The sequence below is a fragment of the Strongylocentrotus purpuratus genome, unplaced genomic scaffold (genome assembly GCF_000002235.5).
Source record: "Strongylocentrotus purpuratus isolate Spur 01 unplaced genomic scaffold, Spur_5.0 spur5_contig_855, whole genome shotgun sequence".
Taxonomy (NCBI): domain Eukaryota; kingdom Metazoa; phylum Echinodermata; class Echinoidea; order Camarodonta; family Strongylocentrotidae; genus Strongylocentrotus; species Strongylocentrotus purpuratus.
In genome coordinates this window covers 342,697-360,660 of record NW_022145563.1, presented here as the reverse complement: position 1 = coordinate 360,660, position 17,964 = coordinate 342,697, and the positions used below count along the sequence as shown (strand labels likewise).

The window sequence follows — 17,964 nt, the reverse complement described above, 5'->3', positions numbered from 1 at the left end:
AGTCATTCAATTTTTCATAGAGAAATCATGGTGTGATTATTTCTTTGTGTAAATTTGTATCACATTTAAGTCATGTCTTGAATCTTCAGCATTTATTTTACTTAAAGACCCTGTTGGAAGTGAAAATGAAATAGATGAGTTATATATGAAAGGAAACTAAAGCTTACAAGCCATAGATTACAAAAATACCTATTATATAGTACTTTAGAGCCTGTCAGACGAGTAACAGCTCTCTGAAAACTCAAAATCTGAAGCTTGGAAAATCAGGAGTTGTTGACTTAATAAAATCATCATAGTGTGTGGAGTACGCATATTCACAATGACTTTGCATTATTTTAGCACGATTCATCGCCTCGGCTATATAGGCAAGCCGATGGGTGCACATATTATGTCGTCACTGTAACTGCGGCAAATTTGAACCCTCTTGACCTGTAATTTGGAGAGGTGCAGAAAAAAAGGTTTTAAATCGCTTTTGTGCAATATTGAAAGGGAAAATATTTTAAATTTCTTTATATTTGTATTCTATATTCTTTCAGCTTTCCATTGATATAACATTGTATTTTCATCGGATAGGGTCTTTAACCCCCCCCCCCCCCTCCCCTCCTCCACACATATTTATTATTGCCTCTTGGAAATTTATTTACATATAAAATATTGCCACAGTGGTTTTATGCAGTTCATCGCATCTTGTCAGATGGACTAACCATAGAAATTAATCGCTTGTGATGTTCTTCTTTTGCTTCGGTGAAGTCTGCTTCCTTCAACCTTGAAGATTCTTGCATAACTTTGAGAAAGTGTGTGTCATACCCTGTTGAAATAAAACGAAATAAATAAATAAGATTGTAGAGGCATGAACTACATTATATGAAAGATGTTTGCCAATGCTTTTCTATTGCATGCTACTGCTTTCCACTGGGCCAATTTCATAAAATAATCAAATTTAATGCATACGTCTTGGTAAAGTACCTTGATGCAAATTATTTTATTCACCTGTTACAAAATATTGTATTTCAATAGTCAAAATGGGAATTGCATGCATTAGTTGTTGCTAGCTATAACCCCCCGCCCCCCCCCCCCCTAAAAAAAAGAATAGCTTGCCCTATTTAACAACATGCAATATATTTATGTTTTTTGCATACTGACTATTAAAATACAATTATTTGCAACAGGTGAATGAAATAATTTGTATCAAGTCAATTAAATTTGGTTGCATTACGAAAATGTCCTATTCATCTGATATGCTACCGCCCCCCCCCCCCTCCCCCTGACTTCATAACATTCTACAAAACATGAATACTTTGTCCTTTTCTTTTTCTTTCTTCATCACATATACTGCAAGACACGACAAGGATTTTAATTTACATGTAATTTGCAGTTCATTTAGTTGCTGCATTGCTAGTATACATTGTGTGGTTTCATGCTAGTTTGTGCATTTGCAGTTTGTAAACTAATAATGTTGAGTTTAATTCAATTAACATGTATTTTGTTCTGAACCAATACCGATCATGTTTTTCACGCTTGATTGACTATAATAAACAATTGGTTTTTGGCAGACACAGTTTTACATTTGCAATTACTATGGTGTAGTACTAACATAGATCCAGTTTCATAAAACTGAAAAATAACAAGTGTCATGATATTTGGCTAGTTATCGGCAGCTGATGACATGCTATGTTTTCAATAATTATATGAATTGTATTGCATGAAAAAAGTATTGCAAAACACTTAGTTTCATGAAACAGGGTCTAGCCTGTTGTAGAGGACTGTGTGTGAGGAGTTGAATAAGAGATATGGTAATAGGTTGCAGATGCATGACTGTGCAAGAGAGGGCACAATTTTCCTAAAATCCGCCCCCCCCCCAAAAAAAAGGTACCATCTCAAAAGAAGGGGAGGCACATTCTCGGATTTTTTTACTAAAGGTATGCTGCTCGGGTTTCAAAAGGGGTATGGGTCACTTGTGTGTCCCCCCCCCCCCCAAAAAAAAAAAATAATAATAATAAAATCCACTAATGGAATTTTGTTATCCTTTTTGTCGTTGATAAACTACATGTTCATCATTTACTTTGTATGAACTGATGTGAAGGACTTGTAGTAAAGACAACCACAAACACTAAATCTCTCCCAAAGATTTGGGCATTCTGCTGTTCTCCACCTCATCCTCATTCTATCTCTCCAACTTCTCTTTTCTTTCACTTCCCATTCTCTCTTTCTTTCATTCTCTTCTTCCACTTGTGCTTTCAATTTCCTCTCTTCTCCATCTTTCCTTGGATCACAGAAAACCAAATTATCTCTTCTTTCTCGAGATCAATTTCACTACAACCATGACAGATACGAGTATTAAAGTGAACCTGTAACATTGTTGAAGGTTGATGGAAGAAATTCAGAATTTTTCTATGAAATTATTATATTCCTTCTACTGTACTAACCCTCTAACATGCACAAAGTTCTCAAACCACAAAGATGTTTATGGTTTTCTTTTAAGGCGTCACTGTGCGACACCCTCTAAAAGTAAATTCTCCCAACCAACTTTTGAATTTTCCAAACCATTTTTTCTCATCTGAACAATGTTACCAAGTCCCTTTAACAGCTTATCATACAATCTAACACTACTCAGTTGAGTAAATATCCAGCCATTGCATAGATTTTTTTTCTTCAATATTTAATTTCATAACAATACATATAATTCATCTTTGCACAAATTCTAAACTAGTAAACAATCCAGCTTGCCATGCCCCAAAAATCCATTCACACAAGAGAATGTAAATTCCTATCTGTTATATTCACAAATCACAGAATTATACTCCTTCAAATTCACTCTGGACCGGTAAACAAAATCATCTCAAAGAGGAACATATGTCCAATTATTTTACAGAGGGAAGTGAATATTACTGGAAATCATCCCCACACTTCTACAACTTATCAAAACTTCATTGACACATCTGGTTTTAAGCAATCCTAAATCCATGGAAATGGTCACTTTCTAATAAAATGTGTTAAATGGTTTGGTAGTACAGCCATGATCACCGACAAATGTTTTCTGAATCATAAATATGGATATAGAGGATGAGGGATCGAAATAGCTACACTACTGGCCTTGAAATATTCAGGCAGGGCATTGTACAACATTGCATACAGGAAATAATATGCTGGAGTTTCAACTTATCCCCTTCTTTCAACATTGCAATCATTGCTCAACAAAGACAAGAGAGAATATTGAATTAAAAGAGAGCAAGGGAAAACAACATGCAGATGCTCCTCATATCAGTACAAATCCTTCTATGAGCTTTTCATTAAAGTCGCATACACCCTCCAATAATTTTATTGCTCTACATTCAAATAACATTTGCAATAGAAAAGATGTGGTTCTGGAGATGAAATTTAAAAGATGCAGATGATGTTTGGTAATGCTGGAAGTGTGGACATCTTTGTAGTCATGGCAACAGGGCAGAGCTAGTGATACACAAGTTGTAGAGTGAGAAGGGTCACTCCATGATGGCCATTATTTATAATGCTTGAACGTCTGTGGTGCAGTCTGCAGGAAAGATAAGGAAAAGAAGAAAAAAATTATAAAAACAATCCTGAATCGAGCTGAATAAGGAACACTTTCGATGTTATATTGATAGAGTTGGGGCATGGACGTAATACGGATGGACATTCAACGTGATTCTTTCTTTGATCCAATCATAGTCGCCGCCTTCTGATTATGTGCATCTTAATGAGAACATTCAGCTGTTTTAACAATAACGACTGCGTAAGCATTTTCGTTCATTGATAAAGGAACAGTTTCCCTCTCTTGGGTTTTGTTTGATTTGATTTGATAAGGTTTTATTCAAATATTCAACAATACAGCTGGAGGCTGATGCAAGTGAATTTACAAGGTAAAAAAAATTCCATAGACATAAAAATATAATTATATGCTTTAACACTTTTAAATGCTTCCAGGTATAAACAGTACATAGTAAATAAATCATAAATAATGAAATAATAATTGTTTGGATGGTGTGCTCTGTAAGAGTGTGTCTTAAATGAAAGCATCCTCAATGGGGAGCAGCAAAGTTGAAAAGCAGATGATTTTGGTGATATGAAATGTATTATTACTGATTCGCAAACTTTCGCACACACCTATGACCTTATAAAACAATTAGAAGGCCATGATCTATATCAGCCCTGTGCGTTGTAACTCTGGAATATTATGAGGAAATAGGGGGAAACAGGATTTTAAATCACAACCAAAAAATCCAAAAATAACCTCCATCTGGTCATATCAACATGTTTTTCAAAAAAAAATACATGTACAGTACACGGAACAACAATTTCCGATTATAAGCCAGAACTGCACATCTATTTTCCACGATTTAGGCAAGTAATTATCTTCTGCGCATGTAGATTAACATGTGTAAATTCACTATCTTGATTCTGTCCCGGCTTTTTGCCGGAGACCATGATGAGACCAAAGGGAAGAAACATGTACAGAATTTTATTGAGACGTCATTGACGGAGACAATCACAATGAATTCGTTAAGAAAACAATGAATGTCCATCCGTAATAGGTCCATGGTTGGGGTAATGAATATAGGTTAACATGTACATGTACATCACATTAAAGGTAAAGACCAGTATTGGAAACGCCCCAATTTAAAAAAATGAAATGGAAGCTCTTATTGCCAATCATGTGAAAGAATATGTTTTGACTAATACATGATGATAACAATTTTGCCGGGAAACCACCTACTAATTGATATAATTTGGTAAATTAGTTTATCTATTGGTATGTGAGAGATAAACGCATGTGTCGCGCATGTGTGTGTAGTCCCATATACATCTTTCTGTGTACAGTGCTTGTAACTTTACAAATACTAGGTCAAATTTCTTATCATTTTGATGATTCCAGAACCTTGCAGTACACACCAATACTTATTTGGCAGTACAACCACAAAAATGATTTAGAACAGGGTTTGATACTGACTGACAAGGGTCATGAGCACCTCAATCTTAAAGCCTGTCTGCATTAGTTTGGCCAGGGGAAGGGGGGAATTAGACCTCCCTGCAAGATCACCGACAGGTGGCTATCTCATCAAATCAGCTCTCAATTAACATAAGAAAAAGGGGACCATGGGGGACCAACAGGCACCACATAGGCATCGTTTGCTATATAGAGGGCTCAAGTAGTTATAAGTATGGGGCAGTGGGGCTTTAATCTATAGTCATCGGTACTCACGCAATGATCCACACAATGAAGGAAGTCAAAGAATTCCTCTGTACATGTCTCCTCTGTGTTAGACTTGGCGCTGACACGGTCTGTGCAGGCATCAAAGGTCTCCTTCAAGGCGGCACAGTGTCCTGTTGCCTCGCAATCCTCCCTGATCTTATCTCTTGGGTCCTGTAAACATAAACAATGCACACAAAACATCAAACAGGGCCCCGTTTCATAAAACTTGATATCAATAACAAGTTACAAGCTACTGTTATAAGCTACCAAAATCATGGCATCTGATTGGCCGAGAGCAAAATTGTCATAGAAATTTAGCAGTTGTTATAAAAAGTTTTATGAAACGGGCCCAGGCTGTAGTGATCACCTGATAGAAAGACCACATTTTTCATGCCCCCAAAGCCACTTCTCATTGAAACCTGTATTAAAGAAACCTGTCTATCGGTATACAGACTGCTTATACAGATTGCTTTTCTTGTCTTCCATGAACGGTCTTTCTGTTCTTGTATAGCTCATATCACATTATGATACCATCCCTAAGTGCTTCCAAAGAGCGTTTGAAATTATTACCCGGCTTTACGTATCTTAGGTATCCTGTATCAAAGGAGTACTCCGACCAGGTACCCATTTACACATACCTCACCTGTGTGAGTAATGCTAATGTAGATTAATGCTTTACTAAAGGACGTTACAGCTGTGGCAGGGATTTGAACCCTGTACCTTGTGGTTCTCAGTCAGATGACTTATCCACATTACCACAACACATCTATGGATAATTACATGTAACTTTGGACTGTCAAACATTTTGAAATTTTCTATACATCTGAAAAACTTTTTGCAGTGACGGTATCTTCTTGTAAGCGAGTTACTCACAGAGACATGTATGAGGCTACAGAAGCTGTCCACAGCCTAATTGCTTAGCCCTCCAGTGATTTTAAAAAAATTATGGAGGTAAAACATGGCTGTCATTGACCCAGACCCACATACTGAACTGGTGTTTTTTTTTCTTCGTATTAGTAAGGATTTAGAACAGCTTTTTCTGAATGTATCTAGATACATATAAATAAGGGAATGGCGATAAATTCACACTTACCACAAGATCTTCATCCTCCTCCTCCTCCTCCTCTTCCTCCTCCTCTTCGTCCTATCAAAAGAAGAGATGAAGACAATCAAAAGACAATAGAGTGGTTAAGTGTGACGTCATCAAAAATCTATTTTTTGAATTTCTCAAGTTTTTCTTCATTTTCTGAAAGAGCATACAAATAATGTCCAAATGTCGAAAAACAATTGAATATATTAAGTATTGGCCGAGATATGACCATCTGAATAAATATACAGCATGTCTTATTGAAACTCAGTGTTATAGTAGAGTGTCTGGACGATTTTTCAATTTTCCCTTTTGGATCGTTTTGTCACCATTATGGTTGGATATTTGGAAAAATCATTTACTCAGAACTACACATTTCAAATTTTAAGACTCACCGATGTTTCTATCAAAAGATACAGCCCCCCCCCCCCCAATCTAGTCAATATTCATAGCATTTTGGTCAGAATGGATGAAAAAGTGGTACACACCGAGTTATAATTTTTGCTCAAAAGCTGCACAGCACGTTATGCAAAGTGTGGAGTAAGGGTATTTTCAAACAGTAACTGCTCGTGATCCCTTGGGACTAGAGAAAAAAATAAGCACATGGATATATTCCTTACAGCTGGCCCAACTTATCCCTCGGGGGCTCACTTCGTGAAATTGGTAAATCTCTGAGTTACCATGAAAAAATGTTTAAATCGCTGTTTTGATAAAGATATTTTTAGAATTTTGGGGGTGAGCCCCTTTGGGGAATATGGAGAAAAACCTGCTCTTTCATACGACACCTCACTTATTGAGTTTCACCATCAGGATCACGAGCAAGATTGGTTTTAATCTCATTTTGGTAATAAAAACATTGACCAATTTTGCAATGCACATGGACTGAATAGGGATGTGTGCAATCTCTATTGGAAGGATTTTAGCACACAAAACTGAGTGCATGATCAGACACCCTAGTTAGTGCTCCGGTACGATATGCAATTGTATTGTGCTGCAGTTTGGCATGAATCCTGTGAGAATGTGCATATTACAAGTCTTCGTTTTTAGGAAAAATACTCTGAAAAAGATAAGAAAATTGACACGAAACAGGTATTATTTATATCGACTTTTAAATCATGACCTTTATTTGGACATTTTTTGATGAATATTTATTTCATTTTGGGTATGTTTTAGTAGGGTATCTCCACGCCAAAGTTATGGGTCAAAGTTTAGATAGACTTCTGAACTACCGCCAAAATTTCAGTGCACAGATGGCATGCACAGACAGACTGCATGCATGATGCATAATTAGCAAAATATTTTTTTTTTGCAAGACACGCTCCAGGAGTCCAGCTTCATATGATTCTATATGATTATGAGATCAAATAGACTAAGTGAATTTCGGCCTAAACACTAACAAGGCCCTAAACCTTGCATTATCCTAATCGCAATCATCACTCTAATCCTAAACCTTTGACGAAATAAAACCTGGACTGCAAAAATTTAAGCCGGGGCTCAGCCTCAGGCGCAGGCAGTGCAGTGCAAAGGTCGGATCACCCAGTTTACCCTACGCATATCTCAAGGCATGGGGCTTGGAATAAGCGCCATCCACGACTATTTCACAACCCCCAAATCTTCTTCTTCTGAATACGAATTTCAACAACAAATAACGATATAATTTTCAAACCATGCTATAACTTAACATTTAAGCTTCAAAATGATTAAATAATCATAATTGATTTCAAAGAAAATTCACCTCTGGAGGATTTCCGGCCATGATTTGTTCGTCTTCGAGTGCCATGATGATTTCGGTAATTTCGGTCACGTCCTGCATGAGGATTGCATATGTAAGCCAAAATCTTATTGGTGAATAGTTTGATACCGGTCTACTCTTTACCCAATAGTAAGTCGTGTATTAAACGCATTCCGCTATATTTTACAGAATGTTCCCCGATCCGGTGTAAATTGCATCAGATTCGAATCAATCTCGAACTTCTTCTTTTTCAAACCGTAGATCTAAACAGTATAAAATGAATAAAAATTAACTGTGGTGTAGAAATTGGCACGTTAGGTATTCTTTAAAACTTAATATTCTACAGTTAGCGCTGTACAGTCCCTGGATTTTCCTACCACCCTCTCCTCCAAAGGGATTGGAAGGGGGTTCTTTGTTCTTCTTTTTTAAAGAGAATAATATATGGCACCCCTCACCCGAACGTACTTTTTTAAATCCGATTTGAATTAATTAGTTTTTTTCTTTCCTGTTGATTTCATGGGCGCCGGAAGCGGGAGGGGTGGGTGGGGGTGCAGGCCGGGGGCGGTCATCTGACCGTAATTAAATGCCTAAAACCATTGAGCTTCATGGGCTCAGCCCCCTGGACCCCACTCCAATTATCGATCTGCTAATGTCACAAATTAGGTATCAAAATATGGTTATCTGACCGTAATTCAATGCCTAGAACCCCGAGCTTCCGGGTCTTCGCCACTTGACCACCGCCGAGGCAATGAGCCCCTGGAGTTACTGATGTACTGATCCATTAATGTCGATTTTTTTTTTTCTTTCTTCATCCTAACATTTACATAGCCATTAACGCAACTGCAATTTTATATTGAACTTTATGTGGAAAAGCATAGAATTATGAAGAATTGCAGTGTTGCAGAGCGGGATGATAATAATTGAGTGAATGATAAAGTACAACTACCGGTATAATGTTTGGTATCAGATAGCCTTGTAACAGAGGAGATACCAGCAATGGTGTCGCGAGTTAAGTCTCTATTTTGATAGATAGAATATCGCTTTCACCGGATAAGAGGTACTGAATTATAAGAAGAAGAACTATTCATAAGTAAGGAGGCGGCATGTTTGTATTATTAAGTTGAGGGGTTAGACTCAATTAAGTGGCACTTTCATGATTCTAAGTGCAAAGCGGGTGGTTGGGGTGGGGTACAAATCCGAAATATGTCATAATCAAGGAAGCAAGAACTAAAAGGTTTTACTATATATTTTTCGGGTTTCAGGTCCCTATTCGGCCGGGGTGACTCATACTTACACACCTTTTGCGCATTTGTATTAAATGTACTTACGGTATTCAAACTTGGGTTTCGCCTGAATATGCTACTATGAATATTTTCTCCATCACTATTGAAGAAAAAGCTCTCATGTACACTATGTATGTCAACTAAATATCGTTTTAACATTATACGGTATAAAAACTGAGAAAACCTATAAGATAAACATTTTTAAAAGTGAAAACAGAATCGACCTACATAGTATTTCGGTAGACTGTAAGTCTATCATTTAAATAAAATGATACTTGACAAATTAGTAAAGAGTTGTGGTAGACCCTTGTAAAAATATAATTAGGATAAAATATGTATTTCTGTTTTCTAATGCCATCGGCAGAGTCATAGGGCAAGGGGCACAAAACACTGGAGGCAAATGAAATATTTCGCTCGTCTCTCTTGATCATTTTATTTGTATAAGAAAGGTCGAAAAGATTTCTCCTACCTTTCTTAAAAGTACATTTAGATGGTTTTTCAATCTTTAAAAAGTAAGATTTCTGAAAAGAAATCAATAAGATTTGTTCTGGTGGGGACTGATCGAGCATCATGTCAAGTCAGGATCCGGGACAGGATCATCTTACCTGTGGCCATACGGTCCGCCATACGCCCATGTCCACATCCTGTCTATGCCAAGGCTGCGCCAGTGTCTGCACCGAGAGGGAAAAAAGCATAAACGGGGTCCTGCAAAGGAAACCAACCATTCGCCAGTCAGGACCTCGACAAGAGTAACAGAACCAACCTTTCTTGCACCATACTCTAGAGATCTCTAAACCATCGTCTTCAACAGTCTTCATCTGACCGTTCCTGGATTGGTAAGTGATAACAGTCATGGAGGTGTCGTGGTATAGTGGTTCATTCACTTGACTCTCAATCCAAGGGTGTAGGGTTCGCATCCCATCCAGACACTAATGTCCTTTGGCAAAACATTGATAAACTTTTGTTCCTCTCCTCACCGGTGATAATTGTTGCTCGGTAGGATGCGAAAGTAATAAACAATTTGACGAATCAAATCGACGTTCTTTCAACTTCGTCTCTTCGATCTGTTGATGAGAAAATGATTTAATTCTGATATTTTTACATTTAACAAAAAGGCGTTTAAACATGTTAACAATTATTTTGTTGAGCATTTTGATATGGTCGTGAGAGTTATTTGAATCAAGTTAATCATTATCGGCTAAGAATGTTAGAAAAAAATTCTTGGGAGTGTCAAGAAAATAATTTTTGTAAGGGGGAAATATCAATAGTCATTTTCAATAGGATACTAAGAATTATTTTCATACCGCCCACCATACATTAAACATACAATTATTAATATCATTATGTCGAGGGGCACTTTCACGGGAATAACATATTTTAGTGTCCTTAATTCCAAGTATTATCATTATGTAATTTTTTATTGTTTGGCGTCATCACCTGCGCCTAAGAGGCGAAAAGCGAACTGAATCTCTGTAACCCTCGGGTCTCTCCTTCCGACTATAACTGATTAAGGGTTTGCAGGTGGACCACTACACCGGGGTTTCCCCTTACTACGAATAGTGCAGCGGGTTCTTAACGTGCAAAGGTGGTTACTCCCCTCTACACGGGAAGGTGGGAGGACGTAACGTCTTATCTGAGGGTTAGCAGGGCTGAATCTCTAGCTCGAATAATTATCACAATTTCATATGCTCGATTTTGCATGCGAGCGAGTGAAAATATATAGTGTTGTTACAAAATATATCAAAGACTTAAAAAAAAATAGACTACCTTGCTGCCGGATGTTTAGCGATGATCGCTGGGATATTTATCATTTTGAAATTCTTGGATGACGGCTCCAGCCCCCCCCCCCCCCCCCCCGCCTATGCCAAACACTTAATCATGATTTCCATTCAATTAAAAGTTGATTGAAGTTTCTTAAAATATCATTTATCATGGTATGAATCTAAGATCTAAAAAATAGTTCTGAAAATCATTTAATAATTTATTGTTCCTTCTATTTTAACACTTTTTCACAGATTATCTTTGAAAATGAAAGTCACCGTTCTCGCTACCATGGTGGTCCTTGGTTTGGTGATCGCTCACGTGACTGCGGCCAACTTGGAACATCTCTTCGATGATGACGGGGACCTCCAAACGTGTAAGTTCCAAAGACGAGAGAGAATAAGAGAGAGAGAGAGAGAGAGAGAGAGAGAGACAGAGAGAGGGAGAGAGAGAGAGAGAAAGGTAGAGAGGAAAAAGGGAATGTAAAATTGAAAGGCATAGAGAAATAAAGCGAAAGAGAGGAAAGAGGAGAGAGAGAGAGAGAGAGAGAGAGGGTAGGTGAGGGAGAAAGCAATAATAATTTTTACAAAACACTAGGCGTAGCACTGACGTATTAAATGAGTACAATCTTTTTTGTTGTTGGGGAGGAGGGGGTGGAGAGGGGGGGCAGAAAAAAATCCGCATCACCGCCAAGCGGCACAATGGGCAATTATTTTATAAAGAGGGGATGCGGATATTGACGATGACGGTCAAGATGTACTGTTTTTTAATATTTTTAAATAAGAGGCACTCACCAGAGAGGAAAAAGGGCACTTATTACAAATGAGAATTAGGGGCAAGTACCAGAAGGAAAATGGCACCACTTAAGAAGGATAAAGGAACACGTGCAAAAATAATAGGGTCACTTATCAGTGATGAAAAGGGGCACTTTTATAAAGATAAGGGGGGCATCTCTCAATTTTGAAAAAGGGCAATCACCGGAGATAAAAAGGGGCATTTATAAGAATAAAAAGAGGAACTTGTCAAAACATAAGGGACACCTCTCAGATTTGAAAAGAGGCAATCATAATATAAGAGGTAAATGGGCACTTATCAGAGGTGGTAAGGAGCACTTCTTGTACTTGAAAAGGGGCACTCACCTGAGATGAATAGGGGCACTTGTGATGATATAAGGGGGCACTTATTACAAAGCAAAATTGCCACTTGTTGTAGGAAAAGGGGCACCTATGAGATTTTAATAGAGGCATTTATTAGAGGTGGGGTACGGGCATTTATGAGAAGGGGAGGTGGATATATATTTTTTTAAACAGGCATGTCTCAGAAGGAAAAGGGCTCTTATTAGAAAGAAAGGGGGAACACGTGTTAAAATAAAAATTGGCACTTATCAGAGGTGAGAAGGAGCTCTCATCAAAGATAAAAAGGGGCACTTGTCTGAAGAGGATCGGGCACTTATTACAAAGGAAAAAGGCATATAGCCTATGTTAATGTAAAATGGGCACCTCTCAGATTTGAATAGGGCAATTATCAGAGGTAAAGGGGCACTTATCTGAGGTAAAGGGGCACTTATCAGAGTTCGTTAGAGACACTTATAAGAATGTGGAACGGGCATCTATTTGAAATTTTAAAAAGAAGCGTTTATTTAAAGTAAAAAGGGGTACTTGAGGGTTTTTTTGCTTGACTAAAAATTTGGGAATTTAATAATTTTCCAAAAAACGTATACAAAAGTATAATTTACAAAAAAATGAGAAAAACCCCCAGAAAGTCATTTCACTTCAGTAACAATTGTAAATCACTGGTATTGAATAAGAAATAAACCACGTTTGAATTGTATTGGGGGGGGGCAACTGCCCCCAAGCCCCCACCCTCATCAGTACGCCAGTGGGGAGTAGCATGATAAAATAAAACTTACTCCAAACAAAATTTCAAGTATAAAACGTGCAATCTCCATTCTGATAAAAGTTTAGAATGTTTAGTGTCAATAATAAAGTGTCCCTTTGATATATTAGTATGCATTCTAAGAGTGTTATATTTCTATGTTATTTGAGCGTTATGTTAGAGTCTTTTAGAACAAGATTACATACAATCATTGCATTTATTTTCCCCCATTACGTAACACATTTCTAGATCTGGATGAAGAGGCCGTAGATGACGTCCTGGCTGCTAGCTGGTTCTCACATGCGATCCACGATGCCGGTTCCTGGACTAAGAAGGCGGTCCACGATGCGGGGGATTGGACCAAGAAAGCCGCACACAATGTCGCGGGTGCTGTAAAGAAGGGGTGCGGTGTGGTCAATTCGCTGCCTTTTAAGGAGCTGGGTAAGTTAGTAGTAATTGAGTCAGTGGGTGTCTGATTAGTGGAATGAATGAATAATTGATTGATTGATTGATTAATTGGTTGGTTTATTGGTTTTGATCATCAAGTAGTGAGAGAGAAAGAGAGAGAGAGAGAGAGAGAGAAAGAGAGAGAGAAAGAGAGAGAGAGAGCGAGAGAGAGAGAGAGAGAGAGAGAGAGAGGGAGAGAATGAGAGAGAAAAGAGAGAGAGAAAGAGAGCAAGAGGGAAATTAAAACAAAAAAGAGGAAAGACAAACAATTTGAAAAACAAGTGAACGGTCTTCATATGTCTATGTTTGGTGGCACATATTTGTTTTAAACTTAACGTAGTCGCAGAGGGAGGGAGGGGCGTACCCCACGCCGGGCCCTTCGATCTGCCACTGCTGTTCTACTTAATTATTTTCCTCTTGATTGCACGACAGTTATGCGTAGGAATGAGGCTCTCCGCAAACGTGGGGTCAGTGAAGACCAGGCTGGCTTGTACGCGGGCTACCAGGGCCTCAAGCAAGTCTGCCACGTTGTGGGTTAAATATCAGTAAGTATAATTATATCCATCTTCTTCTTTTTCATAAAGTCTAATGATTAGTAGATTTATGCCCGCGTTGCACGCACGCGAAGCGTCTTTTTGGCAGTGGCGGATCCAGGGGGGGGGGGCCTTGAGAAAAAAAAATCATGTAAAAACACGTGATTTTTTACCTTTTTGTGGGGTTGCGCTAAAGGGGGTGGGGGTGCAAATTTTTAAATATTCGAGGACCCCCCAAAAAAATTTCCTCACGACCCCCCCCCCCCCCCCCCCCCCCCCCCCCCCCCCCCCCCACTGAGCGACTTTTCGGCCGGCGCGATTTTCAATTTTCGGGAGCAAAAAAAAAAGAAGTTGGGCCCCTTCCTCTAAGAAATCCTGGATCCGTGCCTGCTTTTTGGAGACGCAGGGCTGCGTCATTGCATGATGCGGCAGTTTTTGACGCGTCATGTTGAAGTAAAATCACGATGTGGATGCAATTAAACAGTGCGAAAATTGGGTTGTGTTTATTTTACTGACAGTTACAGTGACTACTGTCTTGTACCGTGCTTTATTGGAGGGCGGCAGTCTTTGACACGCCTTTGGGAGTAGCCTCATACACAAAGTGGATGCAAATAAACAGTGCAAACAAAATTGATTATCTAAAGCCTCGGTCACAAATGCCATTACGAACTGCTACGAACGCCGTACGAACAATTTTCAGACAATGGAAATTCAGGAAGACAATGGAAAAACAGGGAGATTCGTAAGAAATTATTGTTCGTACGAACCTCTGTGACCGTAGCATTGCTTGTATCGGGCTAATTTGCCTGTACAATCATGCTTGATAACGGGTTAAAAAATGACGTTCATTTGCAACTGACGTCAAAGTTTAAAAGTGTTGATTTATGTGTAAATATAGAATAGAAGCAGCCAAGAAAGAAATGAAAAGTGCTATTTGTGGGCCACACGGCCATGATCCCCAGATCTCTCTCTCTCTCTCTTTCTCTCCCTCTTTCTATCTCTCTCTCTCTCTCTCTCTTCGTCACGTCTATATTCATTATTGGACTTTTTTTATTTGAACATGTTGGATGTAATTGTTTTCTTATAATTATGTGGCTGGCAGATTATGAAGTAATATATTATCGATAATCACTATTTATATCTTTATTGCAGAAAGACGATTGAAAGAAAACATTATGGAGCCCGCCTTCCTCATTTAAATTCATCAACATTTATCTGTTCATCATTTCCTCATACTCAGACACTTTAATTAAGCCTATGATGTCTGGTCGCAGTTGATTTACCGATAAGCAAAATCACTGCAATTCTTAATTTTTGTTTTCCACTTCAAAATAAAATGTATTTAAAATCCAATAATCTTTCATAGCTCACCGTATATATATTTGCGTAACGGAAAGGGATAAATATGAATGATTGACGTTTTGATGATCATCGTAAGTATACAAATTTAAGAACCCACCGATTCTTCCCCTCCGAATGCAGCTTGAAAAAAAGTGTGATGACTAAGAAACTCCCGTACTAATTTCATGAAAATTCAAATTTAAAATACTAAAGAATAATTTGTTTACATTCCATTACAAACGGGTATATTGTAGTTTGCTGATCGTTCGTCTGCATTATTGAGTACAAAAGAAAATAAGTGCAGTTTTGTGTTATCTTTTGTGTGATCTATGTGATAATGATAAACTATCAAACATGTGGGAGAGAGAGAGAGAGATTGAGAAGGGGCAAGATGGAGAGTGGAAGAGAAAGCAAAGCTAGAGCGAAATAGGGAGAGAGGGCGGGAGAGAGAGAGGGGGAGAGAGAGAGGAGAAAGAAAGAGAGAGAGAGGAGAAAGAGAGAGAGAAAGGAGAGAGAGAGAGAGATTGAGAAGGGGGCAAGATGGAGAGTGGAAGAGAAAGCAAAGCTAGAGCGAAATAGGGAGAGAGAGAGGGGAGAGAAAAAGAGAGAGAGAGAGAGGAGAAGGAAAGAGAGAGAGGAGAAAGAGAGAGAGAGAGAGAGAAACATGAAAGTGAGAGAGAGAGAAAAAAATAATATTTATAGGGCTATATAGAGCCCGGGGGGTGTCACTCATACATAAATGCTGCCCAGCCGTGTCCATCAACCTTTGACATGGATCCTAATGGCGTATCGCACCTTTTCTGACAAGGACCCTAATGGCGTATCGCATCTTTTCTTAAATGCCCCTAATGGCGTAGGCCTATGTATCGCACATTTTCCGAAATGGACCCGCGAAACATTTTTCAAAGTGGGGAGGTAACTATCAGGTAGAGTGTAGCGACCAAAACAAGTGGAGCATACATTGGCATGGGGTCCAGGCCTCAGTATACCATCATTTTATTTTGCTATAGAATATGACACTTCTTTTTCTTTTTTAAATGCTCTTTTTTAGACAAATAAGAAGAAACTGCCAAGGTCTCTTTATTGAATCAATCACAAATATTTGGCTAACGAACTTGGCAATACATGAAAGCATTTCGGTAGCCTGGGCACTTTTAAAATGTTTGCGTGTATAATGTTCTGCTCAACTAGGCAACCTTTAATCAATTTCGAAAAATTGTTGTTGCAGAAAAAATGACAGTGTTACGTATAGGGGTGGCAGGGTCCGAGCATGGGATCGGGTATAGCAGTGATAGCTAGCGCTCTTTTCATATTATTATATTTACACGAAAATTCACAGGATAAAATGATCTCGAATATATATTTTAGTGCAAGGAAAACAATGTGAGACATTGAGACTAAATACTCATCATGTTTATACTCCGCTCTTTTCCCTAATCGCCTAAAACCCCTGAGCTTCCGTGGGCTTCGCTACTTGATCCCCGCCGAGGCAATGCCCCTGGACCCTACGCCAATTTATGCTCCACTTGCTTTGCTCGCTTACCACCCCACTTTGAAAAAACGTTTCGCAGGTCCATTTCGGAAAATATGAAATACATAGGCGAACGCCATTAGGGGCATTTAAGAAAACGTGCGATACGCCATTAGGGTCCTTTTCAGAAAAGGTGCGATACGCCATTAGGATTCATGTCAAAGGTTGATGGACACGGTTGGGCAGCATTTATGTATGAGTGACACCCGGGCTCTATATTTAATTTCATTTCATTTCTTTATTGTGTCCATATAGGATAATTGTTTATATGCACATGAACAATCTTGCTTCAACATATGAGCATAGGAACAACATATAATTGACATATAGGGCCCTGTTTTAGTATACATATTTTGATATAATATACATGATCATGATGAATATACATTTAAATACTCTTTTTTCTTCCTTTTCTTCTTCTTCTTCTTCTTCTTCTTCTTCTTCTTCTTCTTCTTCTTCTTCTCTCTTTCTTCTTACATTATCCTCCATTTTCTTGTATTCTTATATGCTCTAATCTGAAGTAGGTATTTTGTGTTAACAATTATTTCTTGATATAGTATAACAGTAGCGTGTAACATGTCAATGAGGGTATTTTGCATGGTTTTCACATTCTCTTCTCTTTACTGGGTTTCATTAAAAACTCTTATGGAAAGTGGAATGAATGAATTAATGCAGCGACTAGTTCTTGCTTTAACAGATCTCAATCTTCGTCCGCTTTTCAGGTGTATGTACTGGTCATTAAGGGGGTGGGTAAGATCAGACATAATGGATAGGGCCTTAGATACTACTCTTTCCTTACAGACTTCATCTAGGTCAACAGTATGGTTCATTATTTTGCTGGCTTATTTTACAACCCTTCTCAGCTTTTGTTTGTCACTTTGCCTTGCATTATTAAACCAGATAATGGAATCAAATGTAATAGTACTCTGAATTATCGACTGGTAAAAGAGAAACAGGATTTTATCGTTCACATGAAAGCCCTATAAATATTTTCTCTCTCTCTCTCTTTCTCTCTCTCACTTTCATGTTTCTCTCTCTCTCTCCCTATCTTTACTCTCTCTCTCTCTCTCTCTCTCTCCCACATCTTTGATAGTTTATAATTTGTCATTATCACACAGTATCACACAAAAGATAACACAACAATGCACATATTTTCTTTTCTACT

The 17,964-nt window shown here is 38.3% G+C and overlaps 2 protein-coding genes across 2 annotated transcripts; one reads left to right on the top strand and one right to left on the bottom strand.

Moving 5' to 3' along the window:
* Positions 1–2,642: 2,642 nt before the first annotated feature.
* On the bottom strand, positions 2,643–8,235 carry LOC590393 (cytochrome b-c1 complex subunit 6, mitochondrial). The gene is made up of 4 exons (XM_790000.4): positions 8,032–8,235; positions 6,303–6,353; positions 5,219–5,380; positions 2,643–3,532 (listed from the first exon to the last, which is right to left on the bottom strand). Exons 1-4 carry the CDS (start codon positions 8,107–8,109, stop codon positions 3,500–3,502), a joined length of 324 nt encoding a protein of 107 aa, XP_795093.3. The 5' UTR covers positions 8,110–8,235; the 3' UTR covers positions 2,643–3,499.
* Positions 8,236–10,042: 1,807 nt separating this feature from the next.
* On the top strand, positions 10,043–15,571 carry LOC105437342. The gene is made up of 5 exons (XM_030996592.1): positions 10,043–10,147; positions 11,327–11,448; positions 13,197–13,388; positions 13,827–13,939; positions 15,080–15,571. The coding sequence occupies exons 2-4, from the start codon at positions 11,340–11,342 to the stop codon at positions 13,931–13,933; spliced, it is 408 nt and encodes a 135-aa protein (XP_030852452.1). The 5' UTR covers positions 10,043–10,147; positions 11,327–11,339; the 3' UTR covers positions 13,934–13,939; positions 15,080–15,571.
* The last annotated feature ends 2,393 nt before the right edge of the window (positions 15,572–17,964 follow it).

Bases quoted from the DNA above. Each gene is read 5' to 3' on its own strand.
- LOC105437342 (XM_030996592.1), top strand. From the start codon at position 11,340: ATGAAAGTCACCGTTCTCGCTACCATGGTGGTCCTTGGTTTGGTGATC. The intron at 11,449-13,196 runs GTAAGTTCCAAA...ACACATTTCTAG, and splicing joins TGACGGGGACCTCCAAACGT to ATCTGGATGAAGAGGCCGTA. The intron at 13,389-13,826 runs GTAAGTTAGTAG...ATTGCACGACAG, and splicing joins GCTGCCTTTTAAGGAGCTGG to TTATGCGTAGGAATGAGGCT.
- LOC590393 (XM_790000.4), bottom strand. From the start codon at position 8,109: ATGCAGGACGTGACCGAAATTACCGAAATCATCATGGCACTCGAAGAC. The intron at 6,354-8,031 runs GTGAATTTTCTT...TTCTTTTGATAG, and splicing joins TGGCCGGAAATCCTCCAGAG to GACGAAGAGGAGGAGGAAGA. The intron at 5,381-6,302 runs GTAAGTGTGAAT...TTATGTTTACAG, and splicing joins AGGAGGATGAAGATCTTGTG to GACCCAAGAGATAAGATCAG.